This window comes from Ovis aries, chromosome 8 (assembly GCF_016772045.2).
Source record: "Ovis aries strain OAR_USU_Benz2616 breed Rambouillet chromosome 8, ARS-UI_Ramb_v3.0, whole genome shotgun sequence".
NCBI classification, from domain to species: domain Eukaryota; kingdom Metazoa; phylum Chordata; class Mammalia; order Artiodactyla; family Bovidae; genus Ovis; species Ovis aries.
In genome coordinates this window covers 69,213,959-69,232,956 of record NC_056061.1, presented here as the reverse complement: position 1 = coordinate 69,232,956, position 18,998 = coordinate 69,213,959, and the positions used below count along the sequence as shown (strand labels likewise).

Here is an 18,998-nt window from a genome sequence, read left to right as displayed (position 1 = left end):
GTGTGCTTCTTATATGAGGGCCCGTTACTAAGAATAATGAACCATTTTATCTCTTTTTTATTGAGATATAATTGACATATAATATTAGTGTCAGATGTACAACATAATGATTCAATATTTTTATTGATTGCATGCCATTGTCATGATAAAATACTATATTTCCTGTTTTGTATATTATATCCTTGAAACTTATCTATTTTATACCTTAATTCTCTTTACTATCTTTACTACTTTAATTCTCTTTATCCCCACTTCCCTTTGATAATCACCAGTTACTTCTCAGTAGTGAGTCTGTTCCTATTTTGTTATATCTATCCGAATTGTTTACTTTTTCAGATTCCACATGTAAGTGAAAACATACAGTATTTGTCAGTATATATCTTTGTCTTATTTAAATAAGCATAATACCCTTCAGGTTATATATATATATATGGTGGTGGTGGTTTAGTTGCTAAGTCATGTCCGACTCTTGCGACCCCACGGACTATAGCCTGCCAGGCTCCTCTGTCCATGGCATTCTCCAGGCAAGCATACTGGAGTAGGTTGCCATTTCCTTCTCCAGGGGATCTTCCCAACCCAGGGATCAAACCTGGGTTTCCTGCACAGCAGGCAGATTCTTTACCGACTGAGCTACGAGGGATGCTATATATATATATATGTTATATATGTTAGCTCATATACATGTATATTCCACAATATGTGTGTGTATAGGGACTCAGCGGTAAAGAATCCACCTGCAATGCAGGAGCCACAGGAGACATAGGTTCAATCTCTGGGTTGGGAAGATCCCCTGGAGGAGGGCATGATAACTCCCTCCAATATTCTTGCCTGGAGAATCCCCATGGACAGAGGAGCTTGGTGGGCTACAGTCCACAGGGTTGCAAAGAGTTGTGCATGATTGAAGTGACTTAGTGTGCACGCGTGCACATACACACACACAGTGGAATGTTACTAAAAGAGAATGAAATTTTACCACTTGTGACCACACAGATGGACCTTCCCAGAAGGCGCTACTGGTCAATCTGCCTGACAATGCAGGAGAAGCAAGAGACGTGGGTTTGATCCTGGGTCGGGAAGATCCCCTAGATTAGGAAATGACACAACACCCCATGCTAGTATTCTTGCCTGGAAAATTCCATAGACAAAGGAGCCTGATGGGCTACAGTCCTTTAGCTACTCTTTACAGGGCTGCAAAGAGTCAGAAACAACTGAGCGACTGAGCACGCACACACACACACACATACAATTAGATGAATATTTATAAAAATATTATTTTGTATGTGTATGAAGTGAAGTGAAGTGAAGTGAAGTCACTCAGTTGTGTCTGACTCTTTGCAACCCCATGGACTGTAGCCCACCAGGCTTCTCAGTCCATGGGATTTTCCAGGCATGAATACTGGAATGGGTTGCCATTTCCTTCTCCAGGGGATCTTCCCAACCCAGGGATCGAACCCAGGTCTCCTGCAATGTAGGCAGAGGCTTTACCATCTGAGATACCAGGGAAGCCCATACATATATATATATAATCTTTATGCGTTTAACAGTTGATGAACATGTAGGCTGTTTCCTATATCATGGTTATTGTAAAAAATGCTCCTATGAACAATGGAGTGCATATATCTTTCTGAAGTGGTGTTTTCACTTTCTTTGGCTCTATAGCTAAAGTGACTGTAATCAAAATAGTATGGCACTGTCACAAGAACAGAAACATATATCAGTGGAACAGAATAGCCAGAAATAAGCCCATGCACAGAAGATCAATTAATCTACAACAAAAGAGGCAAGACTATACAGTGGGGAAAAGACAGTCTCTTCAATAAGTAGTGTTGGGAAAACTGGACACTACCCAGGAAAAATGAAACTAGACCAGTTTCTCACACTGTATCTAAAAATAAACTCAAAATGGATGAAAGATTTACAGGTAAGACCTGAAACCATCAAACTTCTAGAAGAAAACATCTGTGCAGTATATTCTTTGTTGGTCTTAGCAATATATTTTTCAGATGATTTGTCGCTTTAGGCAAAGGCAACAAAAGCAAAATTGAATGACTGGGATCTCATCAAACTAAAAAGTTTTTGCACAGAGAAGGAATCCATCAACAAAATGGAAGAAGATATTTGCTACTATGTCCCATAAAGGGTTAATATCCAAAATAGATAAAGAACTCATATAACTCAGTATAAAAACAGTCCAATTTTTAAATGGGCAGAGAAGCTGAGTAGGCATTTTTTTCCAAAGAAGACATACAGATGTCCAACAGGCACATGAAATTTATTCCACATCACTAATCATCAGGAAAATGCAACTGAAAATCACAATGAGATATCACTTCACACCTGTCAGAATGGCCATAGTCAAAAACAAATAAATAAAAAGTGCTGCTGAGGACATGGAGAAGAAGGAATCCTTATCCACTGTTGGTGGGAATGTATATAGGTATAGCCACTATGGGAACAGTATATCAATACTTCAAAAAATTAAAAATAGAACTGCCATAGGATCCAGCAAGTCTACTCTTGTATTTATCTGACAAGGTCTCTTAGCAGCTCTCCTTGTCTTTAGAACTTTGCTTACCTAATAATGCATCCTCCATAGTTGTGTGGGAGGGAACTTTCCAAAGCTTATTTTTCAAATTTTATAAGCAGTGGAATGGAGCACACTGCACACAGGTGTTCCAAGATTCTGTCTTACCTCTCCACCCTTTTCTCTAGTCACAATCTTTCCTCTCTACATCTTCAGTAAACTCTATTCTCACTCCAGATTGAACTTCTTAACTGTTCAGTGAAAACACAGTGCTATTTCCAGCCTCCTATTTAGATGTCTTTCTCTAGTCTTCAACAAGTCCATCTGGGGAGAGCTATACATCTTTCAAGGCTCAGCTTAACCATCACCTCTTTTTTGAAGCCTTTGATAATCATCTGCAACGAAAGTAACCACCTCCTCCTTTGGACCCCCTTTATCCTGAATAGAACTGTGAAACCTCTATGAGTAGGGGCCATAACTTAATTATGATTTGCAATGCCTCAAACTTAGAAGTAAGTTCTCATTAAATGCTTGAATCTCCAGAGATAGGTAATGAGGTTGAAAATTATTTTAATTCATTATCACATTAATAACACATTTTACTGGAATGTATGATTTGTCTTGATGCAGAAGTCCACTGACAAAAGCTTATTCTCCCATCTTCTAAAAATAACATCATTGATTAGATAATATTCCAACAATAATTTATGAATTCTTCCTTTCCCGGTTAGAAAAAAAAAAAAACATGTGACTTGACAGGCTTCGTCAATAAAGGCCATGAAGAGTCAAAAGAAGGTTTTTTGTCTTCAATAAATTCTCCTTTCTGAAGAACTCATCCTCCAAACTCTCAAAATTTCAGCACCACATGCACAGTCTTCACCAGGGCCATCCCTGTGGCTTTCAGCTTGTTAGGCTTGTTGATTTTTCTAGAACCTCAGTGAACATTTTTCACTGTGTTTAACACTTTAAATACTTTCATTTATTTATATTTATGGAGAACAGAAAAGGGAAAACCAATGGGATCTGGCTAGTTGAAAATTCAATTTTTAGCAAGCACAAGTATATTCTCTCAGTGTATAACACTCCCTAATTTTCCTCTCTTCCTGGAAAAGAGCAGAAGGTGGATAAAGTCCAACAGGATCTTTACACAGAGGCTTCCACAATCATGCTACATTACCTCCTTCATTAAGTGTAAAAAGAAATACAAATCTCCCTTCATGAGTCTTGAAGAATAAAAACCCTTTCGGGATTTTTCTTCCTCAGAAAGAAAATTTTAATTAAAAAACATCTCATTCATGATAAACAGCCACTGAAAGATTTCTGCCCTATATGAAGTAGTCTATGAAATGTAGCAACCAGTTGAAGCAGATTCCCTGAGCCCCTTTATGTAAGAAAAAATAAAACCACATGCTACGAAACTTAATATAGATTAAGGAACAATCAGATTACCACATCCAATCTTCACAGTAGTCATGTGGGCTAAATATTTATATTTTCACATTTAAATGAGAAAACCAAGGCTCAGAGAGACTAAGTGACTTGCCCAAGATCAGTAAGTAAGTAGTAAAGTCAAATTCAAGATTATCTGGCTGAAGGTTCTACGTTTTTTAAGACATCATACTGTTTCTGAACTTTAAAATTTAAGAAACCAACCCAGGTGCAAGATCCAGGTCTTTATACCAACATTCATCTTTTGTACCTTTGCTCAATAACATATTCTCAGTCACTTTCCACTAAACTCATATCTAGTTAGGTATTATCCACCATTCAGTAAACGTAATTCTAAAATGTTATTAACTCCCAATAATATTAATAGTTGTCACAAAGGTCATTTTTCAAGGTCCCTTCTTAGTCAACATTCTGGTTGTCAAATTCATCCTTATTTAATTTAGAAAGTGAAAGTTACTCAGTCTTGTTGGACTCTTTGCGACCCCATGGACTATACAGTCCAAGGAATTCTCCAGGCCAGAACACTGGAGTGGGTAGCGTTTCCCTTCTCCAGGGGATCTTCCCAACCCAGGGATCGAACCCAGATTTCCCCTTTCTCCAAAAGGAGATATGTCATCAGTTTTCCATTTTAGTATCAAGTGACATGTAATTTCTAAAACTTCACCTTCAAACTGGACATACAAATAGCACAATGAAGCAAAACACATTCATTGCCAAAAGTCAAAAAGATCTAGATTCAAATCCTGGTATGAAACTAGTTAGCTCAAAAACTTGTCAAGTACTTTATATTCAGTAAGCCTCAGATACCTCATGTAAGAAAGGATTTTACTATGCACTTTACAATGACTTTTTTGAATACTAAATAAAGCAGTATTTGTAAAGATTCTAACACACTACTTGGTCAAGGTAAACTGTCAACAATTAGCAGGTACTGGTAACAATGTCAGCATTATTAAGTTTAAAATGTGATATGCAAATTTGCAAATAGGAACAGCTGACAATGGCACTGGACACTGGTAAGGCCTCTTGTTCTCTTCCTGATATGCAAAATCATGAAAATCCTGCCCCCTGTTATTTTTGCCACTGACGTCACTGACCGGATGCTGGCAGATTTCGCTTTTAAGTCATTCCATCTTTGGTTCATATCATCCAGTCGATGCTGAAGCATAGTTGCCTCTTCGGAATTTCCCAAAGCTTTTACCATCTTCTGCCTGTTTCCATCAATGCTTTTAAATATGTCATTGTGGGCATCAATTTCCGCCTGGATGTCCTGAACAGAAAAAGGCAATGAGGTAATACAAATATTAGATATTAGTGTCTACACTACTTGGGACTGCTGTATAGAGCTGTATTCTTTTATACTCCACAGATGAGCTTTTTAAAAGTAAAATAGCTAATTTTACCTTATATGATAACAAATTGACATGTTTTCACAATTTCTACACTGAAAATAATAGTCTTTAAGTCTTTAAGGCACGGATTACCCCATTCTTAAAAATACAACGTATTAAAATCTACATTTCAAGTACCAAGTAGTTAGATGTTCAAATTCAATGAGAAACTTTTGAAATGCTGTACAATTGTGATGGCCAAATCACTCAACTTTGGCTAATACCCAAACAAATTTCTTCTCCCCTTTTTACACAGACAAAATTTCCCTCAAAATATGAAGTTTTACAGAGGTCACTATGATATTACATAATTTAAAAGTTTTTGTTACATTTAGACAAACTTACTAATAGTTCATCCTTCCAATCCAATAAAATTCATTTCTAAATTTAAAAAAGCATTTCACAAAAATGTTCTGAAGGACCTAAGCTACTCCATTTTGTTAACAGAAAAACTCCATTTTGTAAGGTTCCAGGAAAAGAGCCTTTGAAAATCCAAGAGCTTTTGAGAATCCCCTGACCTCACCCCACCACCCTCGAGCCAATCGGACCCCAGACCAAAATCTCCTGACTTAACGTAGTCTACCTAGGTAATGGGAACCAATCAGAACCCGGGACCAGCCCAAGAAAATAAGAACCAATCAGAAACCAACACCTAACCCTTCCACAGAAGGTAACCAATTAGATGTCTTCCAACCCGGAAACTCCTGTTTTTCAAATTTCTCGTGCAAGAATACCCTATAATAGCAATGTAACCCAGAACTCGGGGCTCCCTATAGCCGCTGTGTCGGTATCAGGTGGGAGCCCCAGCTCGAGCTTGGTAATAAAACTCTCTTGCTTTTGCATCGGATATCGGCTCCCTGGTGGTCACTGGGAGATTTCACGACTTGGGCATAACAGTTTATCCTATTAAGAAATAAAAAACAATGACAAAATAGTATTTCTCCTATTCAAAAGGAAAATATTTGGTTCACTTTTATAAAGTAAATCTGAGTATAGTTTAAGTAAAATAAGAATTATTTTATGGCCGAGAGGAGCTACCCTGGATCCGAGGTCAGGGGCGGCAGCCAAGAGTGCCAGGCTGCAACAGTGCAGGAGCAGCCAAGAGGAGCTATGCCACGCCCAAGGCCAGGGGCGGCGGCCGGGAGGAGCAACCCCACATCCAAGGAGCAGGGGCTGCGCAGGCACAGGTGGGCCTAGAGAAGCTATTCCACATTCAAGGTCAGGAGGAGCAGAGGTGAGGAGATACCCATTGTGCAAGGTAAGGAGCAGCGACTGCGCTTTGCTGGGGCAGCCGTGAAGAGATACCCCACATCCAAGGTAAGAGAAATCCAAGTAAGACAGTAGGTGTTGCAAGAGGGCATCAGAAGGCAGACACACTGAAACCATACTCACAGAAAACTAGTCAATCTAATCACACTAGGACCACAGCCTTGTCTAACTCAATGAAACTAAGCCATGCCGTATGGGGCCACCCAAGACAGGCGGGTCATGGTGGAGAGGTCTGACAGAATGTGGTCCACTGGAGAAGGGAATGGCAAACCACTTCAGTATTTTTGCCTTGAGAACCCCATGAACAGTATGAAAAGGCAAAATGATAGGATACTGAAAGAGGAACTCCCCAGGTCAGTAGGTGCCCAATATGCTACTGGAGATCAGTGGAGAAATAACTCCAGAAAGAATGAAGGGATGAAGCCAAAGCAAAAACAATACCCAGTTGTGGATGTGACTGGTGATAGAAGCAAGATCCGATGCTGTAAAGAGCAATACTGCATAGGAACCTGGAATGTCAGGTCCATGAATCAAGGCAAATTGGAAGTGGTCAAACAAGAGATGGCAAGGGTGAACATCGACATTCTAGGAATCAGCGAACTAAAATGGACTGCAATGGGTGAATTTAACTCAGATGACCATTATATCTACCACTGCAGACAGGAATCCCTGAGAAGAAATGGAGTAGCCATCATGGTCAACAAAAGAGTCCGAAATGCAGTACTTGGATGCAATCACAAAAACAATAGAATGATCTCTGTTTGTTTCCAAGGCAAACCATTCAATATCACAGTAATCCAAGTCTAGGCCCCAACCAGTAATGCTGAAGAAGCTGAAGTGGAATGGTTCTATGAAGACCTACAAGACCTTTTAGAACTAACACCCAAAAAAGATGTCCTTTTCATTATAGGGGACTGGAATGCAAAAGTAAGAAGTCAAGAAACACCTGGAGTAACAGGCAAATTTGGCCTTGGAATATGAAATGAAGAGTTTTGCCAAGAAAACGCACTGGTCATAGCAAACACCCTCTTCCAACAACACAAGAGAAACTCCACACATGGACATCACCAGACGGTCAACACCAAAATCAGATTGATTATATTCTTTGCAGCCAAAGATGGAGAAGCTCTATACAGTCGACAAAAACAAGACCAGGAGCTGACTGTGGCTCAGATCCTGAACTCCTTATTGCCAAATTCAGACTTAAATGGAAGGAAGTAGGGGAAACTACTAGACCATTCAGGTATGACCTAAATCAAATCCCTTATGATTATACAGTGGAAGTGAGAAATAGATTTAAGGGCCTAGATCTGATAGACAGAGTGCCTGATGAACTGTGGAATGAGGTTCATGACCTTGTACAGGAGACAGGGATCAAGACTATCTGCATGGAAAAGAAATGCAAAAAAGCATAATGGCTCTCTGGGGAGGCCTTACAAATAGCTGTGAAAAGAAGAGAAGTGAAAAGCAAAGGAGAAAAGGAAAGGTATAAGCATCTAAATGCAGAGTTCCAAAGAATAGAAAGAAGAGATAAGAAAGCCTTCCTCAGTGATCAATGCAAAGAAATAGAGGAAAACAACAGAATGGGAAAGGCTAGAGATCTCTTCAAGAAAATTAGAGACAAGGGAACATTTCACACAAAGATGGGCTCGATAAAGGACAGAAAAGGTAGGGCTCTAACAGAAGCAGAAGATATTAAGAAGAGGTGGCAAGAACACACAGAAGAACTGTACAAAAAAGATCCTCAAGACCAAGATAATCACGATGGTGTGATCACTCACCTAGAGCCAGACATCCTGGAATGTGAAGTCAAGTGGGCCTTAGAAAGCATCACTATGAACAAAGCTAGTGGACGTGATGGAATTCCAGTTGAGCTATTTCAAATACTGAAGGATGATGCTGTGAAAATGCTGCACTCAATATGTCAGCAAATTGGAATACTCAGCAGTGGCCACAAGACTGGAAAAGGTCAGTTTTCATTCCAATCCCAAAGAAAGACAATGCCAAAGAATGCTCAAACTACCGCACAATTGCACTCATCTCACACTCTAGTATAGTAATGTTCAAAATTCTCCAAGCCAGGCTTCAGTAATACTTGAACCGTAACTTCCTGATGTTCAAGTTGGTTTTAGAAAAGGCAGAGGAACCAGAGATCAAATTGCCAACATCCGCTGGATCATCAAAAAAGCAGGAGAGTTCCAGAAAAACATCTATTTCTGCTTTATTGCCTATGCCAAAGTCTTTGACTGTGTAGATCACAATAAACTGTGGAAAATTCTGAAAGAGATGGGAATATCAGACCACCTGACCTGCCTCTTGGGAAACCTATATGCAGGTCAGGAAGCAACAGTTAGAACTGGACATGGAACAACAGATTGGTTCCAAATAGGAAAAGGAGTATGTCAAGGCTGTATATTGTCACCCTGCTTATTTAACTTATATGCAGAGTACATCATGAGAAACGCTGGGCTGGAAGAAGCACAAGCTGGAATCAAGATTGCCGGGAGAAATATCAATCACCTCAGATATGCAGATGACACCACCCTTATGGCAGAAAGTGAACAGGAACTAAAAAGCCTCTTGATGAAAGTGAAAGAGGAGAGTGAAAAAGTTGGCTTAAAGCTCAACATTCAGAAAACGAAGATCATGGCATCCGGTCCCATCACTTCATGGGAAATAGATGGGGAAGCAGTGGAAACAGTGTCAGACTTTATTTTTGGAGGCTCCAAAATCACTGCAGATGGTGATTACAGCCATGGAATTAAAAGACGCTTACTCCTTGGAAGGAGGGTTATGACCAACCTAAATAGTATATTCAAAAGCAGAGACATTACTTTGCCAACAAAGGTCCGTCTAGTCAAGGCTATGGTTTTTCTGTGGTCATGTATGGATGTGAGAGTTGGACTGTGAAGAAAGCTGAGCACCAAAAAATTGTTGCTTTTGAACTGTGGTGTTGGAGAAGACTCTTGAGAGTCCCTTGGACTTCAAGGAGATCCAACCAGTCCATTCTAAAGGAGATCAACCCTGGGATTTCTTTGGAGGGAATGATGCTAAAGCTGAAACTCCAGTACTTTGGCCACCTCATGTGAAGATTTGGCTCATTGGAAAAGACTCTGATGCTGGGAGGGATCACGGGTAGGAGGAGAAGGGGACGACAGAGGATGAGATGGCTGGATGGCATCACTGACTCGATGGACCTGAGTCTGAGTGAACTCCAGCAGTTGGTGATGGACAGAGAGGCCTGGCATGCTGCGATTCATGAGGTTGCAAAGAGTCAGATACGACTGAGCGACTGAACTGAATAATAAAAATTGGTTCAGACTTTGAGAAAGCATTTTGGCAATTTGTATCAAAAGCCTTAAAGCTGTTCAAATTACCTATCCCAGGAAGAATTATGTATAAACACATTAATCACATCGATTGTTTTTTTAAAGTAAAAAGTAAAAGCCATCATAATACATTAATGCTGACATACTATTGTGTTTTAAAATGGAGGATTTTTAAATGGAGGATATTGTGATGTCAATTTAATTTTTAAGGTAGGTGTTTAAATTAGCATATGTATTTATAAATCATTGAACATACATACTCTAGAAAATTGTCAGAAATAAGTCAGAATAGTGTAATCACTGTATAAGAGGATTAAAGGTGATTTTAGTTTTCTTCTTTACATTTCTCTGAGTTTCCAAGTTTCTATAAAAAACAGGATTTCTTTCTGTAATTAAATAAATATAACAAATTTAAGCTTTAAAATACATCCAGTCTCATGAATTTTTTAGTATTCCCCGTTACAAAGTTGTCAACACAATTTTTTGTATTAATTTGGCAATTACCTTTCCTTCGTGAAATGAATGGGACATGTGGCTAACTCTAGTGTGATCGTCATTACCATGCAACAACCAAGCATGAACTTACAAATGGAAAAGCAGACACCAGAAGGGCCCTGAATTTGTGGGGTAAGTCTCCAAGGCATTAATTAGTAATGAGTATTAAGGCAACGTACTGCAAAAATAAAAATTATATTTCTGGTAATGAATGAGAATTAATAAAAGGAGAGCAAACTCTTAAACACCATAGTTTTGTTATATTTCTCATCTTCAATTTCCCTAATAAACCTCATTCTAAAGTTTTTCCAATTCTAAATGAGCATGGTAAAAAATTAACAGATTTTTTTCCAATACTCAGAAAGCTGTTACTAGTTTAGAACTCACTCCTGATAAGCAATTCAGGTATTCCATTATGAATCAAGGCTTAGAGGGCTTCCCTTCTGTCCAGGGGTTAGGACTCAGCAGTTTCACTAAAGAAAGCCTAGGGTCAATCCCTGCTCAGGGAACTAAGATCCCATAAAGCATGAGGCACAGCCAAAAAAAACAAGAGGGGGAAACATTCCCTCCAACCCCCCAAAAAAGAACCAGAGCTTAGTGGCCAGCATCAAAGTAATTGTTTTTCAAGCATCTACAGACCTCGGACACATGGAAAAGCCTTTTGTGCCTCATTACTCCAATCAGCATGGTAAAAAGATAACAATTACATAAGGTTAAGGGATAGAACTGTTGTATTAAAACTTCTGAGAAGATCTGAGATATCTAGCATTAATGGAGTCATATTTGAGAGGTGGAAGAGGTGAACACAAAGTCTGATGGATAGCTTCTGCAAAATTCATGCTCCAAATTTGCAAACCCATTGGTCTTTGGATTATCTAATGACAAAGCCAAACCAGGTCTCCCTGCAAAGTGTAATCTGAGTACACCCAGAATTAGCAGTAACCACTAAACAAAAACTCTAGGACTATTGACTCTTCTCTACTTTACTAGCACCTCCATCCCAGACAGTACAGAGCAGACACTAATGGGGAATCAGTGGGACACAGCCAGATACTGATTCAAGGTTCAGGTTGAGCAACATTATGCATGCAAATGGCAATCTGGATATAATCTTAGCTTGGGATGTTTCAAATAGAAATTCTCAGTACAAAAGAGAAAGAAAAGTAAAGTTTTGCTGGAAGAATCGTTCATGACATCTCCTGAACAACACAGTCCTATCATTTAGAAGAGAACTGTTCTGTTTTTGTGTACTTAAGTGCATTTGAAGACATCCAAGGAGATACATTGAAAGCCAAGTTTTAAAACTTAGGCTGTTAATATGTATTATAGCCATTTTTCTCAAGAAGCTCAGTGACAGAGTAAATAAGCTCTGCGTTGCCAAGGAGAAACTGGCCTCAAATTTCCTGTGCAGGTTCCTAAATATCATTATCAGTGGACCACACCAAAAATCACAAGGCAATTTCAAAACACAGCTTCCTGAAGCAGCCTATTTGCTTCTTTTCATATTGAAGAGACATAGAAAGGCATTGACATAAGATTCATAAACAATTGTGTAAGTTTCACAGGAGCATTCCACAACATGAGGAAATTTGGATACCAACAGCACAAAGCAAATTTGGCTCTTCACATCAGATCAAGTGATGGGTTTTCCAATCTGGCCACAATTACAAATGGAGTAAAACAGAACTACGTCACTGGCCCAGTCAATGATTATAAGTATTTCTATAAAGTTGTGATTAACTGCACCAGCAGTGATCATACACTCATGTTGGAATATAAGTTTCAATATGCAGAAAACCCTTCCACACATGCGCCTCATCAAAAGTGAAGAAGAAAATCAACAACCAGAAAATGATCAAAGAAGAAGAAACCAACATACATTATTTTTTTAATTTAATAGTTGGTGGTATATTTATTTGGTCAAATGCATTAAGACAATCATCTTAATATTCCTTCTGTATCCTACACAGTTTCTGTCACACACAAAAACAGATGTAGATAGATAGATATAGATATAGACTGTTGTAAAATGCATAAATTAATGTTTGTATAAGTTCCTCTGATTGACTAGCATATTAATGACTGTAATGCCAAGAAAAATCAGACAAATAATTAGAAGGAAATGTGGCAATCATTTTGCTTAATCTCTTCATTTTAAAAATGTAACATGGAGAATCTAAAATTACTTACAAGCTTGCATTGCAAAGCCTTGCCTCAACTTCTCACTGGAAATTTAGAATTACATGCGGCTAATGAATCATGCTCCTTCATAGATCCCTGTGTAATGATGCACAGGTTCTTAAAATCAAGATGCCAGCATGGGAGGCTGTCAGATCACGACCTTGATGTAACATCAAATGCTAAAATAAGTTAAAGTTCTATGAAAGAGGTTGAGTCTCACTGCATAGCTGGCCAGCTTGCCCCACTAATGCTCACCTCTGTCACCTGAAAGCCTCTGACCATTAAAGAGACATTAAAGCATGAAATGCTTATTGATAATTAGTTATGTGAATGTAATCCCTCTAGAAGCACAAAGCAATGCTCCTCCAAGCATTTAACATAAGCCAGTCATGTGCACAGAGGGACCTTAGCAACATAGTCAAGCAGTTAAACTAAGATTTTGAAAACAGAATACTTCAGGAATTCAACACCCCTTCAAATAACGTAAGCATCATGCAGAGGTTACAGAAAGCAAAGGGTTAGAATAAAGAGATTACATATTACTGTGTAAGTAAATGGCACAGTACTAAGTAATGGCACTTTACGACTAAGCACAGTAGAAGAGAATCCTCCTGCCAATGGAAGAAATACAGGTTCGATCTCTGGGTTGGGACAATCCCCTGGAGAAGGGAATGGCAATCCACTCCAGTATTCTTGCCTGCAAAATTCCATGGGCAGAGGAGCCTGGTGGGCTACAATCCATGGGATCACAAAGAGTTAGACACAACTAAGTGACTGAACATACACACACACACACACACACACACACACTCTAAGTAAAATACCATCAAAAGCCTAAGATGCACACTTACAGAAAAACTTTGCAGAAAACAGTTACAAGAATTCACAGAGGTTCACTGGATGAGCAATTACTCTTTTTATACATAACACCCATTACCCAGGTCAAAATAAACTACACAAATAAAGAAAAAGCATTTATTTATTTTCTTACTCAATAGTTAATATTTTAATACCAGCTTTACCTTAACTGAACATTTCTCTAATGATATAACCCCTAGAGATATTATATGCAAACACTTTATACTGTAAATCACATACATTTTATTTCTTTATAAGGATCAAATAGTGGCTATAATTATGTAGGAAAAAAATGTTTCCTTAGACCACAGTAAACAGAACTGTTTTAGCTCTCTGATAAGAAAATGAAATTCATAACAGTACTACTAGGAAGTCTTCAAAAACTTCAAAAAAAGAGTTGGTGTTAGGATAGATTCATCCCCTTTGTTGACATAATTTTGGTTTATTCTTGCATGGCATATTTACCTAACCCTACATGGCCATTGCAATGTTTTCTCTGAAGGAGTTCTGACCCCTTTCCTGAAGGCAAAGGAGTGAGGTTAGCAAAAACTTCCCAACTATATCCCAAGGCTCAGGCTAAATCAACAAAGTTAAGCATTAGGGAAAAAGAAATCTACTGTTCTTTCCAAAGTAAGACCAGAAATCAGAGACCATTTAGATAGATTGTTGAGAGCCCAGTAAGATCACTACCAAAATTTCAGGTTTTGAAAATGAGGGATCATGAGTATCTTTAAAATTAGGCAGGTGCTACCTAAAAATTACACAACCAAACAATATCTGCAAAGGTCATTATGTGCTATGTAAATACGCTTTGAGACAGTTTGTGAGACTTCTGGAATGGTGAGCAATTGCAGTTAGTCAATTAATTATTACAATTAATTTGATGTCAACAAAGCATTCAATTAATTATTTATAAATTATATTTTCTTTCAATAGCTAATCCCATAAGTTTCAACCACTCTACTGATAATTATGGAAGCACATTTTGACACACACACAAAAGTGGTATCCCCTGGTATATAGGAGCATTTAAAAAGTAAGAAATCAATGCCAGTAATGTTCTTTTCCCATTATCTGTGATTATAAATACATGTTAGACAATTGAGTAGGAAAAAAGTTAAATTACCAACTGGAACAAACTTAAATTAACTGCACTTGCAAGACAATTTGAAGAAGCCAACTTGAAATGACAGAGAATCAATAAACAAACTGCATTTTAAATTTCAACAGAGCAAACACCGCTATTAAGGAAGATATCTTTCACAAGAAAAAAAAGGTGTTCAAAATCCTTGACTCTATACCAACTGTTACTAAAACATACTAACATCCTAGTGAGTTAAAACATAGTGGCTTTCCTTCTGAGGCACACTTTATATAAGCAGGCTTGATCTGCACAGAACATGAGTTTAAGAACAGTTATTAACCAATGTTTTCATGTAATTTAACTATTGTCCTACCATAATTCCCAAAATAGGACTGTATAAATAAAATCGAACAAGTTTGAAAACTCAAAGGTTTCTGTATTTTAAATATTTTAAACTACAGTCCTGGGCACCCAACTTTTCAACTCCTAATCTGTGAAAAGCAGTTCTATTGCCCAGAAAAGTCTCCATTTCTTCCCCAACACAACCCCCACCATATACATATCAGCACACAACCTCAGTTCCTTCCTTAATTTTAAAGCCATCTTAAGTCCCAGCTTAAATGTCATTTCTCTGGAGGAAACTTCACTGCACTCAGATTCTGGCTACCTCTTACACTTACTTACAGCTTCCTCCTTTTGCTCAATTACAGACTCATATAATGTACACTTATTTAAGGTCTATTTTCTTCTACTAGGCTATAAGCTCAAAGAAGGGAGGTCTTCCCTGTTATCCACCCCATCTTTGAACTCAGCCCAGTATCTGGTATATAGTGTGCACTTCTCAAATATTTACTAAATATATATTAAAGAAAGAGTAGATCTTGAAATTGGATACTGTGTCTTTCTAGGATAATTTTTTTGTAATTAGACACTACAGATTGAGCAGCAAAGTATAGCTTGAAATTATATTTTTAAATATTGGTCATCCTAAAGGATATCAAAATCCTAAAGGAAATTTAGCATTGAGTGGTTTCTCTCTGTCTTGTCACTTTAAGAAACATCTTTCCCAAAGAATTCACCAAGAGGGTGGACTTACAGAAACACATACACACACACATACACACCCTTAAAGAACTACTATTATCATTCATCATCAAGTAGCAGAAATGCATAAATAAAAGGCAACAGTCACTCAAAATGTCACCAAGCTAAAACTGTCCATTATTCTATCCTCTGTGACTACTATATAAATAAATGGGACACACAGTACATAGTGTAGGTGGCTCAAGTATGACAATATTAACAGCCACTAAGTCCGTCACATACTTTCTTTATGAAGTAATTTCAAGGAAAAAATTTATTCATTAAAATCAAAGCAGCAATAAAACAACTCACAGGCTGGGCTTCAGAAATGTGCTTTAGTGGATCAGCTTACTGTGAGTGTGAACTCTTTGTTTACACCCTGATACAAATGCTCTCACCTCATCACCTGGTTGAGTGATTAGGACCTGCTTGCGGACTGGTACTTCTGGCCATAAGGTCATCCTCCCCTGATGAGACGTTTCTGTTTCGATCTCCTCTTTAAGACTACTCTGGAGAACACATGGTTCCCTTCAGTTGGGGTTTCCTGATCCCTGGTGAGCTGTCACCATGAGGAAACACTATAGAACCCTTGCTGCCACCTGGGTCCCCAGGAACCCTGAGTACCAGGTACAATCTGCCCATCCTGCTTATGGTGGAAAACCACAATTCTGGCATCACACATTTTGGGACTAGCTAACCAAATTACAGACCCTAACCATATGCCAAACATCTATGTGTGAACAGATACACAATGTAAGTCACAAACCACTAGATTTCTCTAAACTTCAAAAACATGAACTAGATACCCTCTTTCAATTTACAAACTGCTGTCCTGAAGTTATGTTGAAGATCGGCTATCACCTGGAAATTTCAGTTATCTGACCAATCTGCAACTATTCAGAAAACCCATGACTATGGCAAACTTGGACTCCAGCTTTCTTAAAGCCTGAAAAGGCTTCAGGACACCAGCAAAATACCTTTTTGCTCCAAGAACCCGAGCATAAGCCTGAACTATTACAGCTAATAGTTGAAGCACAGGCTGCATGAAGCAAAAGCTGGACTCCAGATTGCAGGGAAAATACCAATAAACTCAGATATGCAGATGACACCACCCTTATGGTAGAAAACAAAGAGGAACTAAAGAGTCTCTTATTGAAAGTGAAAGAGAAAAGTGAAAAAGTTGGCTTAAAATTCAGCATTCAAAAAACTAAGATCATGGCATCCAGTCCCATCACTTCATGGCAAATAGATGGGAAAACAACAGAAAACAGTGACAGACTATTTTGGGGGGCTCCAAAATCTCTGCAGATGGTGACTGCAGCCATGAAATTAAAAGATGCTTGCTCTTTTGAAGAAAAGCTATGACCAACCTAGACAGCATATTAAAAAGCAGAGACATTACTTTGCCAACAAAGGTCCTTCTAGTCAAAGTTATGGTTTTTCCAGTAGTCATATATGGATGTGAGAGTCGGACCATAAAGAAAGCTGAACGCTGAAGAATTGATGCTTTTTAACTGTGGAGTTGGAGCAGACTCTTGAGAGTCCCTTGAACTGCAAGGAGATCAAACCAGTCAGTCCTCAAGGAAATCAGTCCTGAATAGTCATTGGAAGGATTGATGCTAAAGCTGAAGCTCCAACACCTTGGCCAGTTGATGCGAAGAACTGATTCATTGGAAAAGACCCTAATCCTGGGAAAGACTGAAGGCAGGAAGAGAAGGGGAGGACAAAGGATAAGATGGTCGGATGGTCCAACACCAACTTGATGGATATGAGTTTGAGCAAGCTCTGGGAGTTGGCGATGGACAGGGAAGCCTGGAATGCTCAGTCCATGGGGTCACAAAAAGTCAGACATGACTGAGTGACTGAACTGAACTGATCACAGTTACTGATGAGAAGAGAAAAGTGTTAAATCACCAAGGTTAGTATTCCCTCTAGAAGCAGATCACTAAGACTAAGGAAAAGATAAGACTGAGGAAACTAAGAATAAAGGGACTGTGGGAAGACTGTTATTCAGTTTCCAAAGGTATCATGTGCCTTTTGCTTTAGAGCAGTAAGCCTTAGCCTTTCCCTAGAAATGACATTTTTGCTTCCAGAGCTGGGGGGAATGTAGCTGTATTTGAGAGCTGTGACGTAGTGGTACCTTTCCATAATATAGTTTTCCTGGCAAGGGATCAATGTAGCATAGGCTAAATATATGAGATAGCTTTTGTGAAAATACACAAAGGATTTTTTAAAAAGAGACTTAAGCTGGAGAAAAATACACTCACGTATGACAACTTCCTAAAAATGAAATATGGCAAAGAGATTAACTTTCACATAAATTTTTATAAAGGCATCTAAAACAAAAATAAATATATATGGAGAACTTCAGATGATGAATGGCAACAAAATTGTTTATTTGATTTTGCTCTCTCAAAAAAAAAATCCTAAATCAAGCCTTTGACAGGACTAAGCCAGTAAGCTTCTTTTACTGTCAATCTAACTACTAAAATAGAAACATGCAGGTACTAAAGTTTGGGAATTAAAGAAGGAAACAAGGCAATATGACCAGAACTTATAACTTCGTCAATCAAATGGCCAAAAGGCTGAGGCAGGTTACGAACCTCCGGGATCTGACCTAGGCTTTGGAGACTAATAACAGCAATTACAATACAAAAGTCCAGCTATTGCCCACAATTACTGCTTCTCAGGGGGTCTAAGTAATGAATTATTTATGAAACATATGCCCTATACCTTTTTAAGAAGAAACAAAAATCTATGCAAACCAAGCTAACAGACCTCTTTATGGTCATAAAGTTTGTCACCTGCTGTTACCAGCTGCCATAAAGAAAGTTTCTCTAATCTCCTCCACCCCTTCTAAATGGTGGGTGAGTTAACCAGGAACCATCCTTTATCCTCAGGAATGTAGGTGCTTAATAACGTATTAAAGGGAGAGGTCAAAGTGAGTCCTGAGTTAACAACCCTTGCTAGGACAGTTGGGGTGCAAGGAGAGAAGCCAGGAGGAGGGATCATTTGACCAGGAGAAGTTTAATTCTTCCATTCTCTTTTCACTGCACTGCTTCTACCATCAGGAGGCGAGCAATGCCTGCAACTGTTTTGGAAAAGCTTTCAAACTTTTCATAAAATGACGCGGTTTTATGCTTTTTTCCTCCAGCAATTGTGGGTTTGTAAGAAAAAGCTCATTATTCTTTCAGTGACTCAATATAGTCTTGCTTATGTTTGTACATTCAATGAACCATAGGGTATTTGTGGTGAAAGCCCCTGAGTACATCTTTAACAACTGATAAGTAATTGATTTATGCACAGCAGATCCTCTGCCCCTTTTCTTTCCTTTA

The 18,998-nt window shown here is 38.5% G+C and overlaps 1 protein-coding gene across 29 annotated transcripts in view; it reads right to left on the bottom strand.

Moving 5' to 3' along the window:
* UTRN (utrophin) overlaps positions 1-18,998 on the bottom strand; it is a 555,518-nt gene that overhangs the window by 162,210 nt on the left and 374,310 nt on the right. For all 29 annotated transcript variants that reach the window (XM_060419779.1, XM_060419784.1, XM_060419780.1 and 26 more), the window contains one exon: positions 5,071-5,243. In XM_060419779.1, coding sequence (XP_060275762.1) covers positions 5,071-5,243 — 173 coding nt within the window. The remainder of the gene's footprint in view (positions 1-5,070; positions 5,244-18,998) is intronic.